Source organism: Pogoniulus pusillus, chromosome 26 (genome assembly GCF_015220805.1).
Source record: "Pogoniulus pusillus isolate bPogPus1 chromosome 26, bPogPus1.pri, whole genome shotgun sequence".
NCBI lineage: Eukaryota > Metazoa > Chordata > Aves > Piciformes > Lybiidae > Pogoniulus > Pogoniulus pusillus.
The window spans coordinates 6816860-6831088 of NC_087289.1; the positions used below are offsets into that span (position 1 = coordinate 6816860).

At 42.1% G+C, this 14229-nt stretch overlaps 1 protein-coding gene across 11 annotated transcripts in view; it reads left to right on the forward strand.

The window, feature by feature from the left end:
* The window catches only part of MCF2L2 (MCF.2 cell line derived transforming sequence-like 2), a 177667-nt gene that overhangs the window by 113552 nt on the left and 49886 nt on the right, over window positions 1–14229 (forward strand). For all 11 annotated transcript variants that reach the window (XR_010307187.1, XR_010307186.1, XM_064165476.1 and 8 more), the window contains one exon: window positions 13736–13802. Coding sequence is in view for 9 of the 11 variants with exons in the window: in XM_064165476.1 (XP_064021546.1) it covers window positions 13736–13802 (67 nt within the window). In the remaining 2 variants the exon portion in view is untranslated. The remainder of the gene's footprint in view (window positions 1–13735; window positions 13803–14229) is intronic.

Sequence of the window (14229 nt, forward strand, 5' to 3'; positions counted from 1 at the left end):
CTCGTTTTAAATTAATCTGAAATGGAAACCATGCACCTCCTTCGTGTCAGTTAGGTCAGGAAGGAGTGCTGAGCACTTCACGTTGTTATTTACAACAGCACAAGGTGCTGTCACCTAATCAGGATGTGACTTGCACCCACGCAGGGCTGCATGGTTTGCAGTACAGTAGCAGCCAGGGTATAGCAGATAGGAGATCATTCAGTCCTCTGTACGCAGTGATGCAATGGAGCAGTGATTGAGCAGTTACACTGTTCAGTAAATCACCACTGACTTCCCACATTTAACAAGCTGCTCATTAATTGGGAATATAATAACTGGGTTTGGAAGATTTGTAACATATTTGCTTAGGATGCTGTATTTACTTGTGAAAATTCATTTACAGCTTTTTTCACCCAGCAGCAACTTTGTTTCCTCATATGGGTCTAAACAGGAATTCTATGCAGCATCACTTATCTGCCAAACAGATTCCCTGCACCCTCTGTAAAGTTCCTGTCCATATCCAGATTCTTCAACACACCACTGCTGATCTTACTCTGTAGCCTCTAGTTTGAAGACACTGTTTCTTTGTTTGCATTTCTAGTTACTACAAACTTGTCCTCATATGCTGCTCCCTGACTAATAATTGCACTGGACAAACTAGTGTGGATACTCTTGTCTTTCTACTGACTACAGTGAGTTAGAGCTAAACAACATGAGCAGCTATTATTGGTAACAGTGCACAGACAGGTTCTGTCTGTACTGGTTCCCTGACAAGTACTCTCAGGACAGACTTACTGCATGGGCAGAGGATGCCAAGAGCCCCATCTTGGGTAATACATCTGCCTTGTGTGGCCTTGTCCAGGTTGCCATTGCAACTACACACAGCCCCAGGTCTAACTACAGATACTATCCCAGTTTGGTTGGGACAAAAACTTAAGCCACGCATAGTATGGAGGTCATTAGGCACTTTTGAGTCATCCAGGTGCTTAAACTGGGAGGAGCAAATGCCAGGGCAGCCGGCTGGAGCTGGCTACAGGTGTTTCTCAGAACATAAAGAGCACACTCATTATAAAGGGGTGAGTTTGCTGAGCTCGGAGGTTGCTTCTGCTCATTCTTGGAGGGGCTTGCTTATTGTTCTGCTCCTAAGGACTGCTTTCCCATTTGTTGTGAGTGTTGTATGCAGGGGGCTGAGTGCAGCTTTCTGTACTTGATGCTAGCCTTGCTGTTTTGTTAAATCCGTTTTTTATTTCAGCCTTCAGGTCTCTTGTTCTTAGTTTGCCTGCCCTGGTGAGGGAGGGATCACTGACAGAACAACTGCTATAGTTTACTCCTCAACACAGATTAAGTGGAGGCATAAACGAAGTGACAAACTAGGCACTTCCAGGTAGGCAAAGCTTGTGTAAGATCTGTAACAGCTACTGAAGCTGGTGAAGCAAGCTTCTTGTTCCTTCTGAGGGGGGAAGAAAAGAACAAGGTGGGAAAAGAAAAAGAAAAGGCAGACCTGTACGTGTCCAGAAATCCGTGTGTCCTGTGGTATGCATTATCTTGGACATTGGCTGTTAGCAACTGCTTAAAATATTTTGGGAGATATCCTCCCAGTTTCTTGCAGTCTACAATTGTGAGACTTCTCTGTGAAGTGGCCCTTGGAGCATATTCTCCGTTTGGAATCTGTCCCACCATTCTCTAAATCTGCTTTCTAAGTTTAGGATATCTTCCAACAGATGGTGTCTCTCCTTCTCTGTGTTTATCATTGAACTCTGCAAGTGGTGTTCCAGGGGTATGGTGGAGAGGGTTGTCCAAACTATAGGTTTGTAAATGGGCATAGATATTGTTAGGAACTGTGACTCTCAGCCTCTGCTGAGTGGAGTGTGGTAGCTGCAGATGGTATGATCCTTGCCTATGTCTTGCCTCAAATTACTGCTGTAGAGAAAGCATCACACACACAGAGAGGCTATGTTTGCTTCTCAGCCGTGGAAGTTGACAACTTACTGATGTAAATATGCCAAGAAGAGATTAACTAAAGCAGAATGTGTGTTCCAGCTGCTCCATAAATTCCATTTTATCTTATCAGGATTTTCTTTACCTATTCCATTCCTCTTGTCATGTGACTGACATCTGATTTAATTCCCCCAACCCCCACAGCATACTGGTTCTTGAGGACATTTGAAAGCAGGGTCCAGCCAAGAAATGCACCAAAGCTTGGAAGAGAGTATCATAGATTTTTAAATCTGGCACAGTGCTGTGTCTCTTACAGGGAGAAGCAGGTTTTGCAGGGTGGAGTTTCCTTAGAGTTGCATCTCAGACTGAAACCCACACAGAAACTAGGACTCTTCATTAAATCTGTCCCTTCCAAGTGCAATATGCACTTCTCTGGTCTGGCTCCTCCAATGTAAACTCAGGGCTGTCTGTAAAATCAACTGTTATTAATTTTAATAATAAGACTAAATTGACCTCCTACCCAAACGGTCTTCTAAAACCTCAAAGTTGTTGAGTACATCTGCATGAGAATCAAACCCACAGGAGCATGTCTCTTCCTGCAACACTGGACACTTCGTGGTAGTATTTGTGTTGCCAGTTGTGTGAACTGAACAACAGTTCCGTGTTTAGCTTCTGTTGCCTAATCTAAAATGCCTTTGCATGGTACTAAAGGACCTTGCAGGAACAGGATGAGCATCGCAGGTGTGAGAGATGTTAGCTGCACTGCCTAACAGGGATGATCTTAATTAAGAGATTAGGGTGGTGTAGGAATTTGCAGGGAGAAGTCCTATGTGCTTAAAACCCTTCTCTGCTACACCAGGGCAGTAAGGATACTCACCTGGGATTACACAGAATTTTGATTGAAAGGCTTGAGTGTGTTTTAGGTTTAATTCAAGCCTGGGCTGCAGTGATCAACATAGGAATCTCAATTTAAATAGTTTCCATTCAGTTTCCTTTAACCTACTGGTGGGGGGGGAGAGGGGAAGGGCTGGTGGTGTTTTGGGTTTTTTGTCTTATCTGTTTGAAAGTTTTGGAGGTTCAACGCTGTAACCTTTGGGTTTATGAAAAAAGCCCCTTTTCGAATACCACATCCTGCTACCCTATGTGGGAAAATCCAGAGAACACCGTCAATATTTATCAGATTTCTTGTCCTATAAGGTCAGTTGGTATTTGGATATTGTTGTATTGTGTTTACAAAGGAATGGAAAAATGTACTGCATGTAATCTGAAAGTAAATTCTGTCTTAAAAGTCAGGCTGAGCGTAGAAAAAAATCCATTCAGTATTTATTGTGAAAGTCAGAAATTATTACCTGTTTAGAGATATTTTACCTGCTCTATTTCCATCTTTTAAGAAAGAAGCATCCAGGAAGGAAATGGTTTCCAGGATACAGGGGCCCTGTGAATTTTAGAGGTTTTATCTTCTGAACATAATCTGTGACTATATGTTCCTCTACCTAGAAAACAAATAAGAGGATAAATCTCAACATAGGTATATTCATAACCTTAATTTTTCTACATGCAGGTATGTATGTAGATCTTTCTATTTAAAAATGCGGTGAGACCTGCTTTTTGACTTGGAAACCTGAGTGCCCATAATGACTTCAGTTTAGCAGATCGAATCCCTTCTTAGGCAAATGTAGGGAACAATTCTTTCTTTCTGTCCTATCCTCACTTTAAGTCCTTTATGCAGTATGCTTTGTTATGGTAAGTGAAAGATTCAGCTGGATTAGAAAGGCCTGGCACTAAGAGCTCAGAAGGCTTGCTTTTGATTGGATAACACTTTTAAGGAGTCAATAAATTAATTGTGTGGCATATTTGTGACTAGTCCTAATCTCAAGCAAGCAAACAATGCTAGGGAATAGTGTGGAAATCTCCACAGCAAAGGAGCAGTTGGTTAACCTCCAACATCTCAGTTACGTGCAGATATTTTACAAGCATGTGTGTGCAGCAGCTTGTATGGATAACAATCTACTAGCAACCTAATACAATCCACTCAGATATGGCCTAATACAATACCACTTAGCAGCTACATTAGTAGCAACTTTGATCTATAAATTATTCATCTCCTGTTAGCTAATTGATTACTCAATGCTAAGACATCGCAGAGCTAAATGTCTTTATTATCAAACTGAAACGGTGCAGCTGCAAGGTTAAAAGACCGAAGTGGGCCTGATGGGTGTATCACAAATACGGGTTGTTGACAAAGATTTACCCAGCTAATCAGCAAATTATTTGGGCCTGTGCTAAGGACCAGTCTGCAGCATCCACGTTGTCCATAGCTAGCTCAGATTTGTGCATAGGGCTGCATTGTTTTAGTGTAGATGCACAGCCGAGACGAGGAACAACTCTTGCTTGCCTTTTAGTCCTCTAATTCATGTTATTCCTCTCTGTAGGTGATTTAATTAATTTGCCTCCCCCTTAACAACTATGTTCTGGTTCCTCTAATGTAGGTCGGCTAATTAAGATATATAAAAATATTTCCCCAAGGTCAGTTGTTTTGGGAACAATGTATGTGGGGCAGCTCCTTATATGTGAACAGATTATTTCAGAAGCAGCAAAATATTCCAAGTGATGACTTGGGTGGTGAAGTATATTTCTAACAAAGAAACAGAGATGTTGAGGTGCTGGAACGTGTCCAGAGAAGGGCAACAAAGCTGGTGAGGGGCCTGGAACATAAACCCTATGAGGAGAGACTGAAGGAGCTGGGCTTGTTTAGTCTGGAGAAGAGGAGGCTCAGGGGGGACCTCATTGCTGTCTACAAGTACCTGAAAGGAGATTGTAGCTAGGTGGGGGTTGGCCTCTTCTCCCAGGCAACCAGCAACAGAACAAGGGGACACAGTCTCAAGTTGTGCCAGGGAAAGTACAGGCTGGATGTTAGGAGGAAGCTCTTCACAGAGAGAGTGATTGGCATTGGAATGGGCTGCCCAGGGAGGTGGTGGAGTCACTGTGCCTGGAGGTGTTTAAGAAAAGACTGGAAGAGGCACTCAGTGCCATGGTCTAGTTGACTGGCGAGGGCTGGGTGCTAGGTTGGACTGGATGATCTTAGAGGTCTCTTCCAACCTGGTTGATTCTATGATTCTATAAGAACTTCCATAACTTGAGCAAATCTGTTGAACAGATGATAAATGGAGTAGCTCTACCTAAGCAGGCAATTACAATATCTTCACTAAGGGGCACTGATTTTCAGATGAGATGGAGTGTGCTATGTAAACTCTTTCTGCTTCTTAGAGTTATGTAGTCAAAGTTCACATCCAGCTATGAAACAATCATTGTTCTTTCAAGGCATCACTCTCTTTAATTTGTGGGGAGGAATTAATATGTCAGAGAAATCAGAAATGTTTTCTGTATCAACTAACAAATATAATGTTCCATTCAAACAAATGTTCTTACATCCAGAATGATCTTTTAGTCCACTTTAAGAGGTAAAGTACAGCAACCGACTCATTAATTTTCACTTGAGCTGTTGCACAATCTCAGCTGAGAGTACTTTCCAACTGCAAAAGGCACTTTCAGCACTGTGAGAAAAGGGGGGAAAAAACCCTCTTAAAAGCAATTATGGAAGTTTCCTCTACACAGCACCTGACATGCTGTAATTTATTTTGATTCCATAGGTAATTTTGAGATTTTAAAATTAGGTGAATCATACAATTTCTTGTAGCAATTTCCAATTCAGAATTAGATGTCCTATTTATTGCCAAATCTATTTCCACAGAGACAGTGAAATTTTCACCATTTACTAGAAAGGAGATAACATGGCAAAAACTGTAATTTTTTTAATAGTTAATTTAGATTCAGAAATAGATACCTGACAACACTTTAGACTAGTGCTGGGCCAAGAAAGTCATAGGATCCCAGATTCACAGAGTGGCTTAGGTCTCCCAGATTCACAGAGTGGCTTAGGTCTCCCAGATTCACAGAGTGGCTTAGGTCTCCCAGATTCACAGAGTGGCTTAGGTCTCCCAGATTCACAGAGTGGCTTAGGTCTCCCAGATTCACAGAGTGGCTTAGGTCTCCCAGATTCACAGAGTGGCTTAGGTCTCCCAGATTCACAGAGTGGCTTAGGTCTCCCAGATTCACAGAGTGGCTTAGGTCTCCCAGATTCACAGAGTGGCTTAGGTCTCCCAGATTCACAGAGTGGCTTAGGTCTCCCAGATTCACAGAGTGGCTTAGGTCTCCCAGATTCACAGAGTGGCTTAGGTCTCCCAGATTCACAGAGTGGCTTAGGTCTCCCAGATTCACAGAGTGGCTTAGGTCTCCCAGATTCACAGAGTGAATCTTAGGTTAGAAGCAACTGTAGGAATCATCTACTCCAACCTCCTAGGGCAGGGATGCCTCTCCACTAGACTTTCCTGCCTCATCCAGCCTGGCCTTGAACACCCCAGGGAGGGGGCTTCTGCTCTTGCTTCTCTTATGTCTACTTATACAATGTTGATGTTTATTCTTCGTATATGTACCTGTTGCATGACACACAGTTCTGTTTAGGCCTTTCTCTCGTTTTTGAAGCCTCAGTTATTAAAAGAGGAACTCTTTTCAAGTTAAGTAGATCTATATCTAAATCAGGTATATTTTGAAAAGTGATGTTTATTTTATTTGTATTAATGTAATAAAATCCACTGAGTATTTTGCTTTTTCACACGGGTATTCTGCTGCTTGACTTTTCACTTTGCAGGCAGCATGCATTTTTGCATGGGAGTGCCCATGCACAGGTGCCATTTGTGCTGGCTCCCCATCGTCATGCAGGCAGATTTTGTGCAGCATAACAGATTTGGAGCACCACTTATGGTTTATGGGTAGAGTGTTTTGGGTTTGTGTTTATTTCAGAAAAGCTTACTGGTGTAATTCTGTTTGGTGGCTCCAATTCCTCTTTGTGAAAAGACTCCTTATTAGGGCAGGCACCTGTGACACCAAATGCTGGCACAGAAAGAGCCCTAAGTGGAAGTGAGCTGATGAGTTTGTTGGAAGAGAAGTGCAGCTATTGAAACAGAAGCTCAGAATGAGCTTTGTGATGCCATCTGAGCAGGATGCATACATTGTAGCTGTAAGCAAAAAGCCATTGAGACGGCCGGAGGAGCTATTAACAGGTTGTGGTATTCTCTAGGTACACTTGGCCTTTCTCTGTATTTGATAGGGTTTTTTAAGGTAGCACATACCACAGCAGAGAAACCATCTGATACTGCTCCTACTAGAATTCTTGTGATGCAGCCCTGTGTAGTCTCTGATTATAATCACAGAATTGCTCAGGTTAGAAAAGACCTTTTAAGATCATCAGATCCAACCATTAACTTGACACTGCCACAATGCACATCTTTTAAGTACCTCCAAGGTACTCCACCCTCAGTGATGCCACTGTGTAGCCTGTTCAGTGCTCAAAAACCCTTCTGGTGAAGAAGCCTTTCCTAATATGCTCCTTTGACACACCTTGAGGATGACTCTTCTTGTCTTATTGTGTGTTACTTGGGAGAAGAGACCAACACACATGTTACAACCTTCCTTCCAAGAGTTATAAGGAGTGATAATGTCTGCCTTCAGCCTCCTTTTCTCCAGGCTGAACAACTCCAGTTCCTTCAGCTGCTGCTCAGAAGACTTGTGCTCTAGATCCCTCATCAGCTTCGCTGCTATTCCTCTCTGGGTGTGCTCCAGCTCCTCAATGTCTTTTTTATAGCGTGTAGCCCCAAACTGAACACAGTATTCAAGATACGGCCTCACCAGTGCTGAGTGAAGAGAGAAAAAATCATTGCCCTGGTCCTGATGGACACACTGTTTCTTATACAAGGTAGGGTGCTGTTGGCCTTCATGGCCACTGGGTCACACCACTGGCTCACATTCACACAGCTGTCAGCCAATGCCCTCAGGCTCTTTTCCAGCAGGCAGTTTTTCAGCCACTGTTCCCCAAGGCTGTAGCATTTCATGGAGTTGCATAACCTGATGCACCTGTGGAGCTTGGCCAGCCGTTCAATTACATTTCTTCTTTTTTCTTCTGTTTTTTAAGGAAGAAGTAGAGAGAAAAAAGTTATTAATATATAATGAGCTGGTTCACATCTTCTTTATGATCATCCTAGCAGTGTGCTTTCAATTACCAGAAGAAGCTGAGTCATATAAATAATTACTGACAAAAGTTTTGTGGCAACAAGGCAATGCTTTCTCCTTTCTTACCTGTTTTGTGCTATCACTGCAGTACCTTTCAAGTTAAGAGTGGTAGAAAATGGCTTAATTTAGGAGTGCTGCGGGGCCACAGGATGTTATGATGGCCAAAGCAAGAAAAACCTGCCTAAAACAAACTGATGTGAAATCACCTCTGTGGGAAATATGGTCTTAGTATAGACAAGGCTATGATGTTTTGTTAGAAACCCAGATCAATAATGCAAAGAATTGTGAGCTATTGCATGCATTTTAACTGTTTGCCATAACAAGAAGTTTCCTTTGTTGGAGGAACATTTGACAACATCCTATCAGTGGGCTGGTGTGTGGTCTCTCCCAGCCACATCCTGGTTCTGACAACTTGCAGCAGCAAAGGCACTGCCATACAGAGTGGGTTGCAGGTTAGTGCTGGCACAGTAAACTCTCCACAGAAGGGAAGCTGACCTTGCTTTCCTGAGTAATGGTTCATGTCATTATTTCCACACCAGAGAAGACAGTGGGATAGGAGTTATTTGGACCAGAAAAATCCACCTTTGGGCTTCTTCTCATTTAATAAGTCTGTTTGTTTACCGGGGAAATATACTCCAGGGGAATGAAGGTTTACTGGCAACAAGAATACCTACAGATAGGTTCTTCAGAATTTCCCAGTCTTTAGAACTTATCCTTCACTATCCTTGCTGAGGTGGCCTGCTTACTTGGGAATGATCCTAGTGAGAAGCTATGCTTGTGAGAACTGCCCATAAACTTCAGCTCAGAGTTTTGTTGTCTTTGGACTGCTGCAACCCAAACCTCATATTCTTGTAACATCTCTGAATAGTGGAATGTGGAAAATCTCCTCTGGTCCCTTTACCTCTCGCATCCCAATTGCACCTATTTTTTTTTCCCTCTGCTTTCCAATCACTAAAGGGAGAGTTAGAGTCTTGTAATCACAACACTGAGTCCAAAGTTAAGGCTGCAAACTGCTTCTAGTTTGAAATTGCCTCTGAATTCTCTTGGACACAGCTAAATGCAATGAGCCTGTTTACAGGTTGTAAGCTCTCATGCTGACTGGCCAAACCATGAACCCTGGATCCATCTTCTGTTTTCATGTCTCTCTGTGAAAGCAAATGCAGGAGCAGCTGGGATAGCAGATACAACAGTGCTGCTGCTGCCTCCATGGGAGCAGAATGCTGATTTAGGCTAGTGAGCAGTGTGGGTATCACCACTGGAGGCTGGAGAAAAGCCCTCAGAAGCTGGTAGAAATCTGTATCCAATTTTGCTGTGTAGTTTGGACATAGACACAGAAAGAAGAGGGACTGAAGGAACTATGACTTAAGTTTGAAACTGTAACAGTAAGGGTCTATATTTCTGTGGTCTGCCATTAATTAGTTTATATTTTTCTGATCTACTTTTTCATTCCTTTACTTCTGTTTTGGATAGAAACACCAGGTTGAACCCTGGTGTCTGTATTTTCTTTGTAGCAGACAGAAAGACAATGGATTAGCCACATTTGTCTTAATTTCTTACCTACAGTCCGTTGTCCTTTGTTCCTAAAGAGAATGTATGTTTGCAGTTGTTCAAATGTTGGAAATTGTAAAGAGGATTTACAACATAGCTGGTTGCCAGAAATTACTTGTAACCCATTCATGGTTGTTGAGAAGGGGAAAAGAGAGTTGAAAGAACTGTCTGTGACAATAGTTCTGTCAACTGCAGCATTTTCCTTAAAGGTGCTGCAGCTGGTGTAGGCTGAGTTCACAGGATGTCAGGGGTTGGAAGGGACCCAAGAAGATCATTGAGCCAGAGCAGGACCACACAATCTAGGTCAGGTCACAGAGGAATGCATCCAGATAGGCCTTGACAGTCTCCAGTGAAGGAGACTCCACAACCTCTCTGGGCAGCCTGTTCCAGTGCTCTGTGACCCTTGCAGCAAAGAAGTTTCCCCTTGTGTTGAGGTGGAACCTCCTGTGCTGCAGCTTGTATTCATTGCTCCTTGTCCTATCCCAGGGAGCAAGTGAGCAGAGCCTCTTTCCCCCCTCTCCTCCTGACCCCCAGCCCTCAGGTGTTTATAAACGTTTATTAAATCCCCTTCTCAGTCTTCTCCGGACTGAAAAGCCCCAGGTCCTTCTCATAAAGCAGTATTCCAGTCCCCTAATCATCCTTGTAGCCCTCCACTGGACTCTCTCCAGCAGACCCCTGCCCCTCTTAAACTGGGGAGCACAAAACTGAATGCAATACTCAAGATAGGGTCTCTCCAGGGCTCATCCTCATTGGCTCATGACATCTGGGAAGAGATAAAGATTTCACACTTTACCCCTCATGGCCCAATGTAAGTCAGGTTGTGTCACTACCAGTTTTCTAGGCATTAGACTATCTCAAATGCCACTAAATCACTTGTGCCATGTACTGAGCTCTCTACTCCATCATATAACCTAGCATGTTCACAAAGTGAGTGTGAAAGTGACTCCTTCATACCCTCTCGATGACTTCCTCCCCTGGCAGCATGACGCACTTAGGCAGTTCTTTAATTTGCTGTTCTTAAATGGCACCTTTGTCAGGGCAATTTTAAGGCCTGTGGAAGGCCCTTAAGCAAGTGCACAGATTTATATTGTTCAGAGTTTGAAGAGAGTGATTCATGTGCAACAACCCTTAATGGTCAGGATTTTGCTGCTGCGGTTATTGTTTGGGAAGCAATTCAGGTAAGTTACTTCAGGAGCACTGGAGATAAGGAAGGCTCTTTTCTGATGGGTTTGTGCCAGTGACTGCTGTAGCACTGACTCTGTTAGAGAAAGAATGACACTTTCAGAAGAATGGGGTTGCAATAATATGAAGTGACAGCTGGAGACTGTGGGATGGGCACAGATTGGTTATGTCAAACAACACTTTCAACTAGTGGCAACCTTGGGAATAGAATTTGCACCCACCACCACTTTGCAGGAGCAGTAGAGGGCACAGTGTGAGGTTTAAGCATATAGCTGCTATGTTTCAAGAAGGGAATTGCAGAGAGGTACTTGTCCATGGGTACTGTTGTGGGTTCGGAGTTTCCCCCTATTAGATTAACCAGACTAACTCAGCCAGCTGGAATTTAAAGAATAAAGCTTTATATTTATGTCTTGGCACAATTTACAAGCATATAGATACAATATATTACAGATAGGTACAACTCTATACAGTAATATGCAAGTTAAAAGTAATACAGAAATACAAGAGCCCCACCAGACTGCCCAAGAGGGGCTTCCAACCACCCCTCCACCTTCTTTCCACCCTTTCTCTTATCTCAGAATCTCTCTTACATGCAGGGTGAGCTGGAAAGGTCAGCAAGGGGTGCTAGAAGCAGAATGACTAGTTGGAAATGTGCAGGTTCAGGTAGAAGAGTTAATGTGGTGACAGCCAGGCAGGGACTGTCTTTGTGCCCTGGTTTTCATATGTCCCAGCAGAATGAGTGGGTAATATAGACACTGCTGTATTTTCTTTTCACAGCCAATAATCAATCTAATTTCTTTCATTATAATATTCCAATTAGCCTCAAACCAGGCATAGGTACTAAGAGGCAAGTGTGAAAACATCTCTGAAGCACGTGTGCTGAGTCTGACAGAATACTGGATGTTAGGTCAAATTGCTCTTGTTTTCCTGTGGACACAGTTTGTGATTGGAAAGAGACTACAGCTAAAACCAAGAAACTCAACAATATTCCCAGAGAAAGTCCTATCTAAACAGCCATCTCACTGTGGAGAAGGACTGGAGAATGCTTAGCTTTTATGTATGGACTTAAGGTTTAGAAGTTCTAGAACTCTAGCCAGGTCATTTTTTTCTCTGCTTTATCATGATGAAATGGCTAGCACCACCTTTAAATGGGGTGAAGTTTCTTAAAACACTTTAAAAGCTTAAAGCATTTACTCTGAGTATAAACATACATGCAGAAGTTAAACAGTAAAACCAGACCTTCTGAAAGATTTATGTTAGATTTGGTGACAACCTCCTAACTACAATGGCAGGATCTCAGAGTCCCATAGAACTTCCTCTAATAAAACATTCCTCATATATGATTTTTTTTCCCCCTTAATGGGTAATGTTTCCAAACAAAATGATGATTACTATGTCAGTTACATCTGCCCCCAGATAGCTCACAGTGGAGATTCAAGAGGCAGTGCTCTATGTTAAACTAACATTCAGAAAAGATTAAGCAAATTAATTTTTGCTTCATCTTTCACAGGAAGCTGGATAGTAAAATATTCTGAATATCTCTGTTCTATTCATTGAATTGCCTTGAGTTTGTGCTTTTGACAGGCACCACACTGTTGGTTTTCATGACACTTACTAGGAAACCTGTGGACTACTAATTTTGCTTCCAAGGTGTAATTGTGCCGTAAGTGTTGGGTTTGCTTCATAGTCAGTCCTAATGTAATGTATTAGGTGACAGACAAAATAACATCTAGAGGATTTATGTCTTGTTTGCAGGTAAATAAGCCTCTTTCAACAGTGAGATGAACTTGAAATTAAAGATGGCTGTTGTGGGATATAAAAAAATAGATAAACAGACACAGACAAGGCAAACCTTCCAGCAGGAGTGAGAGAAATCACTTTCCTGTCTTTATATTTTGCTCTAGAAAGTAGCCTGGAGATGGTTCAAGCTTCTGATACTAGGCAGCAGAGGAGCAGGTTTCTATTTCCTCCTGTCTTCTAGGCAGTTTTTCTACCAAAATACCCCAGTTCCTCTAGAGGGGTGAGTAACCTCCCATTTACTGTGAAGGTTACCCTCCAGGCACACCACAGTGTCTCCCTCTAGGCACTCCACAGTGTGCTTCTGCTGATGTGTTTTTGCTTAATCTAGCTATGTGGTTACAGACTCTAGTGAAGCTTGAACCAAGAAAGGAATATTAAGCATTGGTCCTTTTCTACTTAGAGAAACTGCTCAAATCTCTGGATCAGTTACCTTGAACACTTTGTTTATAAGAGTATTAAGGAGAATGTTTTCTTGAGAACATGGGACAAGTGATGCATAACAATATTGAAGGATTTAATACATTTAAATTCTAATTAGTTTTTTTTGTCCAAAAGTTAATTGGTTACACTCATGTTTCTGTGAAATAAGTCAGGCATCTTCAAGATCTATGTCTTCAAGTTGTGTAGAAGCATTTAACTAATAATAAAAATAAAAAGTCCAGAATATAGTGTAAATATTTATCCCTTCTCTACTTTCATGTTTAAAGACTTCTGACACCACCCTGTTGTCTGTTTTCACAGCGCATTAAAGAAAGGAAGCCTAATCACCAGTTAGCAAAACAGAAAATCAACACAGCCCTGGGAAATAAAATCCCATCTTTTGGAGTATTGTTAGTTATTAGAAAACAAAACTTTTCTTGTTTGCCTTCTAGGACATTTCTAATGTCTTGACTCAAACTTGTAAGCAAAACAAAATGACAGAACCACCCAATGTGAAGTTTAAAGTGAGCTTTAAAAATAATAGTCCAAGGGATATTTAGGGCTTTTAAGACTATCAACAAGGCACAATGTTGAACTATGGAGAAATGACATTTGGAGATGTTGCAGAGGGGTTTTTGTAGTCATAAACAGGAATATACAAGGAAACCCATTTTTTCTTTCATGTATGCTTTGTTCAACTGTCAAAGTACACTTATAATCTTCCACCTTTCTTCTCTTTTAGCCACATAATCAATGAGCTGATAGAAACAGAACGGGTTTATGTAGAAGAGCTTCAAAGTATAATAGAGGTAAGAAATTCTTCTGGTGCTTAACCTTTGAGTCGATGGTGGGCTGAGCAGTCTCACCTCCCGCCTCTCTTTAGAGTACACAGGCAGTGCTAGCAAGATAGCTCAGCCTTGGAGATGGAAAATAAGGAGGATGTCTTGAACATATTTCCTCAGGACTTAAAGGAAGAGGCACCTTTTCTAACCCCAGCCCACAGTGGGGGGTGAGGGGGGGGAAAGCTGTCTAGTCCTCAAAGTTCTGGACAGAGGAATAGTTAATAATGTGCCTTTTCAGGTATCATCAATAGGCTTCAGAAAGAGCACTCTTGATTTCCACGGGGCCAGACACTCTGTTTCTGTGCATGTGGAAAATTCTTTAGAAAAAAGCTCTCTTCCTCCTCTTATTTGTCTTTTAATTGTCTCATTTAGTGTCTGAAGGCAGAAAAGGGCG